This window comes from Leptonotus elevatus, chromosome 11 (assembly GCF_054856555.1).
Source record: "Leptonotus elevatus isolate MCC_2025b chromosome 11, RoL_Lele_1.0, whole genome shotgun sequence".
Lineage (NCBI taxonomy): Eukaryota > Metazoa > Chordata > Actinopteri > Syngnathiformes > Syngnathidae > Leptonotus > Leptonotus elevatus.
The window spans coordinates 13833149-13843119 of record NC_141249.1 but is presented as its reverse complement, the minus strand read 5'-3'; the positions used below and the strand labels follow the sequence as shown (position 1 = coordinate 13843119).

Below are 9971 nucleotides of genomic sequence, written 5' to 3'. Positions count from 1 at the left end.
TCTGTTTGTTTGGTTTGCCGTTTTATTTTGAGAAATCACATGTGCCGTCATGTGCTCATCTTTGTTTTTGCTGTGGTTGCATGCACTTGTAATGAGCGTCTTGAGTTAGTCACACACCTCCACCCAAATCATTTAACCGCAATTAGATGCTGTAATCATTTCCTAGGTGTGTTCTTTTTCTAGTGTGAAGAATGACGGCAAAGCCTTTCATCAGACACAATCAATCTCAATTCATTAGAAAAAAATTATATATATATATAAAAAATAAAAATAAAGAGCAATGATGATGACATTTCCGAATGAACAATACTGAGCTCTTTAGAAAAGAAAGAAAAAGAAAAAAAAATGAAAAGATACTACCTCATCCCTTCAGAGAAAATTTTCTCAGCAGCGATATTCACACAAATGAATAATACAGTACAAAGAAGTAAATGGTTACATTTTCTTTCAGGCCTAGTACTATATTACTAGTACTTGGTACATAAATCCCTCCGCCCCCCCAAAAAAGACCTATATATGCCATATATTTTTCCTTAAAATTACAGGAATTTTAATGTAAATTTTCTATTTTTCTAATTGCTAGTTCTTGAATTGTCTAAGTATTATTGTGACTGTGGATGGATGTTTGTGAAATGGCCACAAGAGGGCGGCCACCAATACCTTGAAATACGATACCTAGTATCAGTATTGTATACAGTATACTGTGTATATATATATATATATATATATATATATATACAGTATATGTGTATATATATTTATAAGCCGTATGTTTTGTTCTCTACTTTGTCGATAATTCTAACTTGTGTTTTAGGAGTTCCTCAGTAGTTTATATTTTCATAGTGATTCTCATTTCGTGCCATCCTCTCATCACAGGTGTTTTGATCTGCTGATGAACAGGTTCCATCAGTGTTTAAAAAACTGTTCAGTTGTCCCGGTTGGTACACACCTCAGATTCACTATAGATGCAGTGACATTTATTTTGATACTGTTATGCAATTTGGCTGACGTCTCTATGTTGAAATACTTGAAATAAACCATTGCTGGGGGCGGGAGGGGAACATCCTCATTTGCATTTTGGGCTCCGAATGGAGACAAACCATCGAAGAGGAATTCCGTAACAGGTTGTCAACATGACATGGCATGAAAAGCTTTCAAACTGGTTCTTTTGGCGGTGACTCCACGCTGGTAAGTACAATATGTGTCATCAGTCAACTATCACGGTGTCCCACCAAGGGATTTTCTATCAATGTGAAAAGAATGATAAGTAGAGAAGAAACATGACATTTTATCTTTAGCAGGCTACATACAGTAGAAGGAACTATATTTGAAACCTAGCATTTAATGTACATTTGTATTTGTCTCACAGTTGTTTACTACAGTCTCTCCCCTGTTATTGGAAAAGTTTTACCGACAGATTTATTTCCTTTACAATGTGACAATGTTTATATGACCTCGTTGTTCCGCATGACGCATTTGTGCCCCGCCCACCCAGGTACAGGTTTGTTAAGTAGGTGCGTGATCTCGGATATCATTTTCAATCCAAAGGGTATACCAGAGAGGGTGAGTTTCTTTGTTTGGCTCTGGCAGATTTCGAAATATCTAAATTTGAATATTTATTAGTATTATGTGTCGGTAAAACTCTAAACAATACAATTGTGGGCTAAAGAGTGTTATTTGTGGGAAAAGTAGATTGGAGACACACTGTTTTTGTCAAAACACAATAACTTTGAATGAAATGTATTAATTTCTCTCTGCTTTTTTAACAGACACATTTAGTTAATTAAGCCTTTCTCAATATGACCGAGCTGAGTGAGCTGTACCAACCGCTAAAGAATACCTGGTTTGTGGCTTCCCAACCAACTTGGATCCAAGATGGAGTTGTCCCTGAATGGTTCTACTGGAGAATTAGCAGGAAGTAAGTCAATACAATCAGTTGTGTACACTTCACAAAAGAAAAACACACCTTGAAGCATTTATTTATTTATTTTGCTATAGGCCAGGTCATTCTTAGATTCGGCAAAATAAATCAATCAACCGAAATAAAACCAAAATAAAATGTGTATAAAAATTAAGTGAAATAATTTCCTAAAATTTAAATCATCAAATTATAATATCACTTTTTTTTAGCATGTTGTTTAGTTACTAATGTATAACAAGTTAAAAAAATATATATATATATAGCATAACACAATAAACAAATGAAGGCATTGTATATTGCTGTATATCTATTATTGCTGTGATTGATATCTATAATAATGTCATATATAAATTTAATGGAGATTCAAATGGAAAAAAACCTCAAATGAATATATATATATATACATATATTATTGGCCTGTTTTTAATGGCCTGCTGTTGAAAGACATAACAATTTTTTTTTTAAATTAAAAATAGAGGGGCTAGAAAGCTTAATGTTGCACAATATTACTCTTTATTTTGAAATTATAGATGAAATGAAAATAAGTTTTTTTTATTTTTATTAATACAATTATAATAATACAATTATAACTCTTGAATTGGATCTCATAAGAATGCACAGGACAGAATTAAATAATGTTTTGGGCTGTGATGTTACACTTTTAACTGATCATATTACACAATGTTTTTAACACGATGCCATCACTCATCATGTCTAGATAGAAGATTGCGATTAGTATTCATCAAGCCGTTCCGTCAAGACCGGTAGGCTGTTGTTGTACACCACAGCTCATGTGTGCGTGACATTAGTTCTTTTTTTAGGATCTTTTTTTTTTCGACAAAAAAAGGTTGCATTGCTTAATTTGTCTTGATGGTTTCAAGGGCTCCGCTACGCCTTCCCATGATGCAATGGACTATTTGATGTTTTTACTGCGTATGTGCAGATCATTCAGGTTTCTGCTTCATTTTCTTCACAACATGTTAACAAGTTTGTTTGTTTTTTAGAAAAAAATGGTATTGATACTACATCCTAATCATATCAGGGTTTTTAATTGTCATCATATGTAGCATTCACTTTGATTAATAATCCAACATTAGTTGCAAATTACGTTTTGGAACAGCTTTTGGACCCGGTGTTAAGAGACCCAGGTTTAAAAATCAGTTATAGAGATCACTTTTCATATTAAAGAGGCTTGTCTTTGCGTTTATGTGCAGGTCTGCAGAAGAAATTCTGACTCCCAAGCCTCCAGGCTCCTTCCTTATTCGAGTCAGCGAGAGCCGAGCTGGCTACACGCTCTCGCATCGGTGAGTTTTTGTTTTAGGACATCACAGCCATTGGAGGGTGTTTTTGAGGCTCGCTATGTATTTAAGAAATCTTGCTAAGTCAGAGTTTACTGTTTACTGTAGTTTGGGGTCATTAATTAACTCTGAAAGGGTGGAATATAAGTTAGAATGAACTAATGTGAGCCCCCATACAGGGCGAGGACATTTTGATAGAGGTCATTTTGATTGTGTAACTGTAAAAATACATATTTCCTCGAGTGGGAGGCATTTCCTCGAAATTTGTTTAAAAGTATATAAAAAGTCTCTGTGTTCATTTAAGATAAGATCGCCACCTTCAACCATCACAGTATATTTTTATCCATGACCTATAAAATGCTGAAATTAATTCAAATATTCCACACTTAATTTCTGTTTTCATGTTTTTCACTACTTTTTGCAGTGCACTGACACAGTCTCACACTCTGTTGTTTACTCTTTCCCGCCTCAGCGCTGAGGGCCGCGTCAGACATTTCATGATTGACTCCAAGGAGGACGGCTCTTGCGCCATTATGGGTGAGCAAGGGCGCCACCCCAGTTTGCAACAACTGGTCGACTTTCACCGAAAGGTCCCCATTGCGGCTCACAACGAGGTGTTGATTCTTTCTTGTGGTCAGGTGAGGACTCGGAGCAGTTACTTCCGATATTCTAGTAGGCTTTTGCTGACATTTTTTGCTTTGACTTCCATTTCAAATTAATTTGAATGGTAGGTTAATTCTGAGCACAGATACTTTCCACTTATAGGAAGGAGGGTGTGCACACTTGTGCAACCACAATATCTCAATTATTTATTTTTACTTTCTTTTTATTTTACTCTATTTTAACAGGGGTGTGTAGACTTTTTAAGGCCACTGACACTGTATATCTGAAATTGTCTGCATACATCATTACTGAGCCAAATGTGCACTTTCAGTTTTCATTACGACAATATAGAAACAAAAAATAAAATCCAATAAATTAATTAAAGACTGAATACATATTGGCATAAATCCAGTTCAAGATGTGGATACAGAAATACTTTTGCTTTTCTTTTTAACATTGTATTCATTAGTATTGAAACTCATGTTGATTTATTCTGTCTGCTTTGACATTAGGCCTTAAATGTCGAGAAGAAATACAGCGGGAATAGTTCTGTGCAATCCAACAAGAGTCACATAATATCAAAAGAAGATCAAGATCATCAAAACAACGATGAGCACCGCATCCCTACGCCTCCAGCCATGGTAAGAATCATTTAACCATCAGTTGCACTTCTGTTTTGCTTCAAACGATTACATTTCTCTCTTTTTATGTTCCTAATTTAAAGCCCGTTCCAAAGACCAGGAAGCGATACATCACAGACATCGCCCTGTCTGTCAAACCTCTCGAGACTCCTTCGAAGAATTTACCCACACCCACCAACACGAAGGTGGCCCCCGCTCCGGAGGTGGCCCCCGCTCCGGAGGTGGCCCCCGCTCCTACCTTTGACCATCACGATGAGACAGACACTAAGAGTAATTCGCCTCGCAAGACTGAGGAGCGGCAGGAGATGTCCTGGGAGCAGCTGTTCGACGACGCACTCTCCGCTTACAATGACGAGGGACTACCAGTGGAATACTCACCACCTCCTCCTTTCGCACCCGGATACAAAGCAGAAAAAGCGTGAAAGAGAATACACGCCAACAGGATTGTTATAGAGGCAAACCCCTTATAATGTGAATGCGCAATCCATCCATGCATCCATTTGCTAAATGTAGTTATGTATATAATATTTTCTAATTGTCAATGTGATATGCATACCACTAGTGGTATGTGGGCTCCCTCTAATGGCACATGAAATAATGTCTAACTAACTTCTACATTCAATGTATTTGCATTTATTCTTTTGGAAGTTTTTAAAGGCATTTATTTAGGTACAATTCTATTTAAATATTATGTAATATACATTTTAAATGAATCGTTATTTCCCTTTCCCCCCTAAATCTAAGCACAGTGTTAATGTTCAAATTGTGCATAATGTTACAGTGCTTTACAATAACATTAAATGTACTTTTTGGATTAAAATTGTTGTCTTTCTTTTGATGAGTATTTTAATGTTGGTCACAATCGTGATCAGATCACAGACATGACAAAAAAAACTAAACTTATTTCAAACAGCAACTTTGTGGCTTTAACAAATACTACATTAACCACAATGCATCGGGTTAGTTGGATTTCTAAGGCCACGCCCAATTTTCAAGCAAGGGATCAGCCCTGCTGTAACTCATGTAGTAGTCATCAAGGAAGTTGCCCCACTTTGGATTTATTTCTCCCTTTTAAACATTTCCTTTAAGTTATCGTCGTTGTCGTTATTTTTTTGCTTTCCAGATCATTCTAACAACAAAATGTCTTTCATCCCCGGACAGCCGCTGACTGCTGTTGTGGTAAGTTGAAGTTTGGGAGTAGGACTGGGACGCTCAACGTTACTCCATTGTTCACATTCTTACGTCAAGTTCAAGCAAAGATAATGTTTTCATTGTCACTCGCCTATATTTGACGCATGTATAAATTATCACTGTTAAATAACCAACTTAATATTTCCCGATATATTTTTAGTTGAATTGTTCTCTAGCTAGCAACGAAGGATGACTCTCTTTGTTGGGCACTTGAACGCATCAACGCTGACGCAAAACGTTAGTAACAGTGATTGAACTTAAGACATTAACAATTTAATTATTCAAATCAACATTTAAAATATAACAGTTTAGCTTTACGTTTGACAAATGATTGTCGATAGCCCAATGGGCGTCACCGTCGATGACGTGATTTTCAAGCTTCCATAGAAGTGTGGTGCCTTCAGTTGCTGTGGGAAATGGGATTTATCTTTAATTACGACCATATGCACTGGAGCTCAGTATACTCTTTAAGCATTTTTCTTGCCAGCGAGTCACTGGATAGTATATTATTTACTCGTCATTTATTTATATCTATACCTTCCGTTTCCCAAACATATTCCCTACTTAATCCTCTAAAATACACGTATAAATGGACCTGTTGTTAGTATTGTGTGTTATGGGTTGCACATTAGAGAGGTGTGACGAGCATATCTCCCGCAGTTTTGTGGTTTAGGCTGTTCGAAAACACCTACATTCCAAAATCAAACACTTGAGGTTCACTGAAGACTCTTGTTCATAAGGGTGAATGGTTGTTTGTTTTAAGTGACCTGGGACAGGCTCCAGCTCACCTGCAACACTTAAAAAAATAAAATAAAATAATGCAGTGCTGGGCAAAGCCTACTTATATGGCCCTAAAGCAAATCCCTCATATGGACGGTGCGCTTTTTACACATTCGCTGCATAATTATAACTATTTGAGGTTCATAAAAGTGACTCGCGACACCTCATTGACTGAATAACTTCTAGGCAGCTCCAGGCCCTCTTTTGACCTCATTGTATCAGCTGCACCGCTGACGGAATGTCTGCTAACCCTCCACACGCACACAGGAAGTCATTGTGTTGATGAGCGACCCCTCAATTGCATGCAGCTGTGGTTCTGTCCCAGAGGGGGATCCCCTCAGATTAGCCATTTGTTCTGCATGGGTGTGCTGTCGCATATTTGAGCACCTGTTGTTTTTCTTCTACCAAACAGCAAAGGATTGAGATCCAGAAGTTGCGACAGGGAGACAATCTCATCCTGGGTTTCAGCATCGGAGGAGGGATCGACCAGGATCCTGGTCAGAACCCATTTTCTGAGGACAAGAGTGACAAAGTAAGTGCACTCTTTTTATGTAATAAATAAAACGGGTACTGTATTGTTTTTGTGTTCTTATAGTGAGGGGGATTAAGTGCATCACTAACTGCCTGGAAAAGAGGACCCCCTACCCCCATTTTTGGTCTGCTGTGTCATTTTTCAGATTTCTGTGTAAAAGGTTGTTGTGAGATGTGTGTGTGAAAGATCAAATATGGAGGTGCAAATAACTCGCTAAACCAAAAGGGAGCTATTATTATTATACCTGTTGAAACAAAAGTGTGGTGAGAGAAGTTATCAACAGCATGTCTGAACATATCATCGAAGGCCTCGGGTGACTTACAAAGATGATGTCATAATATGACAAGCTGGCAACAGGTTGACACAAGCACCATTGTCTTACATAAATACACGTTCAGGTTCTGTCCGTATTGTTGGTTCACATTGCACAATATTTAGAATAGATTTTTTCCTGCTATTATTGTTACCTTGAAATGTTTGCTAAGGCATCTCGTTGGTCTAGTGGTTGGTATGACTGCCGCGCAGTTTTGATGTGTTGGGTTTGGATCTGTGTAATGCTCTCTGTAACTTCCGCTGACATGTTAGGTTAAACTTAGCTCACCACCGACACACAAAGATCTTCATCTCTAAATCAAAATGAATCTCTTCAACATATTCCATGACAACAATTACTACTTTCCTATTTGATGCCATCTTGTGGCAGCTTAGCATGCTAGAAAATGCTCGAAAAGTGTGACTAGCTGAGGAGTGGTTCACAAAGAAAGAAAAAAACGAGTTCCATCATGTGTGGCGCATATCAAGCGGGACTTTTTTTTGTTGTTTTGGGCAGAGATATGTCTCTGGATGTGCATTTTGCTGTTTTCTTTAGCTTTTTTTTTGCATCCATCATCTAAAAGAAGCAAACGTGAGAAGAACACACACCAGAAGTAATGTGTCGTAAACAAACTTTTACTCCAATATAAAGTAGTGTTTAGCTTTTTTTGTGATAGTACAGACTGTAAAAACTCATGAGGCACATTCGTGTCAAGTTAAGCTTAAGAATTCTTTTAGTTCATATTAACAGCGTTTAACACACAAATAGGGTAAAAATACTACTTCAAAAATTTCCCTTTCTGTTGAAAACTTTTTGTGATGACTTAATGAGTTTGAGTCAGCCTTAGACATTCCACTGAACTTTTTTTTTTGGTACTCTTTGCTGTAAATTATTTTACTTTTAGGATGCCACTTTATGAAAGAATCATTTTTATATATATTTTCTTCAGGGCATCTATGTGACCAGAATAACGCCAAACGGACCAGCAGAGGAGGCTGGCCTGATGATGGGCGACAAAATTATGCAGGTGCTTGAAACCGCCACTAGATGGCGCAAAGTGAACACGAGCTTTCCACAGACGCTACAATACAAGAAGACTATTATTTCAAGCAAATAAATCCACATTGTTTGCGCTTGCAGGTAAACGGCTGGGACATGACCATGGTGACTCACGACCAGGCCCGCAAAAGACTGACCAAGAAGACAGAGGACGTGGTGCGACTTCTGGTCACCAGGAAGTCACTGGAGGACGCTGTGAAAAATTCAATGACGGGGCATCACCTCCGAACGCAGCACTGAGCACCAAATGTTAAGTCAATGGACAAGAGGAAGATGTGTCTTTTTTATTCCACACTCAAAAAAACAACATTTTCTATGTAGCATTGAAGAGGAGAGATGCAATTTTGGTACACACAAGACACCATTTTGAACTGACTGAATGAAACCTGTAGCTTTACTGTGGACCTGCATGAGTGATTTTTATTCTAATTAATACCTTTTATTATTTTGGTTGTATGCATTTGTAATGTAGCGATCACTAATTCTTCACCAATGCAAATGACAACCACAATAATAAACCACATTAATTTGGCTATTACAGTGTCAGTCGAAATGTGCTGGATTTGATCATAGACACGAGACAGTATGTCGGCATCCAACATTTAATCACAAATGGTCTGAATGTGGTGAGAAAGTCACACCTCAAATGACAGAAAAACAAAAATCAGTATTTGGCAGTTATTTGTATGTCAGTGCAAGAGTTGCCAAAGTAAAAGCAAAGATGCGTATAATTGCAAGCGTGCTTTTGTTACCATGGTGATGAAGCACACGTTTTTAACAGTACAAATGGTCCGATGTATTTTTTTTATTCTTTTCGTTACGTTGATGCCTTTTCTTTTCAGTGGCTCTTTTGAAAAGGGCTCAACTGTTCTGGTAAATTTCCAGAAGCTTTTCATGGGAAGTTAAGCGAAGGAATTTGGAAATATTAGATGTTGGACATCGTTTGGGAAAACATGACCCTTCGTAGTAATCATCTGGTAATTTGTGCTTTCTGCCATTTCCCAAACATTCCCACGGAAATGTCCTAACTTTGAGTTATCCTGGCATGTTTGGCTCACAGTTCCGAGGTTCTGCTTTCGAATTTTCCAGTGTGAAGTTTCCGAAAGCTTCATTGAAGACTCTCAACCAGGGGTCACCAACATGATGCCCGTGGGCACCAGGTAGTCCCCAAGATCCACAAGAGTGGTCCGCGAGCATGTTTAAAAAAAAAATAACTCAAAAGTAATAGAACATTGGGATTTTCTAGGTAAGGAAGTGATCACTTGAAAATGTAAACACTGGCGAAGATTTATACACACACACAAAAAAAAAGATGGGATGTTTATCCTGTTGGTGACCAGAATGATAGAATCCCCTTTTTTGTTTGTTGGAAATATGACTTTAAAGACATTTTAAAGTGAATCTAATATAGGGTGTTTCCGAACTCTTCCACCTGGGACCCATTGCTTTGGAATGTCAATGATCATTGTCTGCTTTCAAATTTTGTCTAACTTGCGTCACAGGCCAAAAGTTTGCTATTCGATTGTACTAATCCAGATGTTTTGGATTAAAAAGAAAAGGCATAAATAATGAAATCAGGCTCAGTGCTTTATTTTTGTTGCTAGCCTTTTTCTTGAGCGGAGCCTTGAAATAG

At 37.7% G+C, this 9971-nt stretch overlaps 2 protein-coding genes across 3 annotated transcripts; both read left to right on the top strand.

Annotated features, from left to right (window-relative positions):
• Positions 1–1091: 1091 nt before the first annotated feature.
• On the top strand, positions 1092–5283 carry hsh2d (hematopoietic SH2 domain containing). Of its 2 annotated transcripts, none has more exons than XM_086089573.1 (6): positions 1092–1188; positions 1770–1918; positions 3136–3225; positions 3692–3857; positions 4335–4463; positions 4547–5283. In XM_086089573.1, the coding sequence occupies exons 2-6, from the start codon at positions 1800–1802 to the stop codon at positions 4883–4885; spliced, it is 843 nt and encodes a 280-aa protein (XP_085945699.1). In that variant the 5' UTR covers positions 1092–1188; positions 1770–1799; the 3' UTR covers positions 4886–5283. The 2 variants fall into 2 exon arrangements, with proteins under 2 accessions (XP_085945699.1, XP_085945698.1); XM_086089572.1 differs by lacking the exon at positions 1092–1188 and adding an exon at positions 1488–1563.
• A 171-nt stretch (positions 5284–5454) lies between these two features.
• On the top strand, positions 5455–9912 carry tax1bp3 (Tax1 (human T-cell leukemia virus type I) binding protein 3). Its single transcript, XM_086088266.1, has 4 exons — positions 5455–5642; positions 6847–6966; positions 8229–8306; positions 8420–9912. Exons 1-4 carry the CDS (start codon positions 5604–5606, stop codon positions 8576–8578), a joined length of 396 nt encoding a protein of 131 aa, XP_085944392.1. The 5' UTR covers positions 5455–5603; the 3' UTR covers positions 8579–9912.
• The last annotated feature ends 59 nt before the right edge of the window (positions 9913–9971 follow it).

Coding starts and splice junctions, on each gene's coding strand:
- hsh2d (XM_086089573.1), top strand. CDS start 1,800: ATGACCGAGCTGAGTGAGCTGTACCAACCGCTAAAGAATACCTGGTTT. Junction 3,226..3,691: donor GGCTACACGCTCTCGCATCG/GTGAGTTTTTGT, acceptor TTCCCGCCTCAG/CGCTGAGGGCCGCGTCAGAC. Junction 4,464..4,546: donor TCCCTACGCCTCCAGCCATG/GTAAGAATCATT, acceptor CCTAATTTAAAG/CCCGTTCCAAAGACCAGGAA.
- tax1bp3 (XM_086088266.1), top strand. CDS start 5,604: ATGTCTTTCATCCCCGGACAGCCGCTGACTGCTGTTGTG. Junction 5,643..6,846: donor AGCCGCTGACTGCTGTTGTG/GTAAGTTGAAGT, acceptor TCTACCAAACAG/CAAAGGATTGAGATCCAGAA. Junction 8,307..8,419: donor TGGGCGACAAAATTATGCAG/GTGCTTGAAACC, acceptor TTGCGCTTGCAG/GTAAACGGCTGGGACATGAC.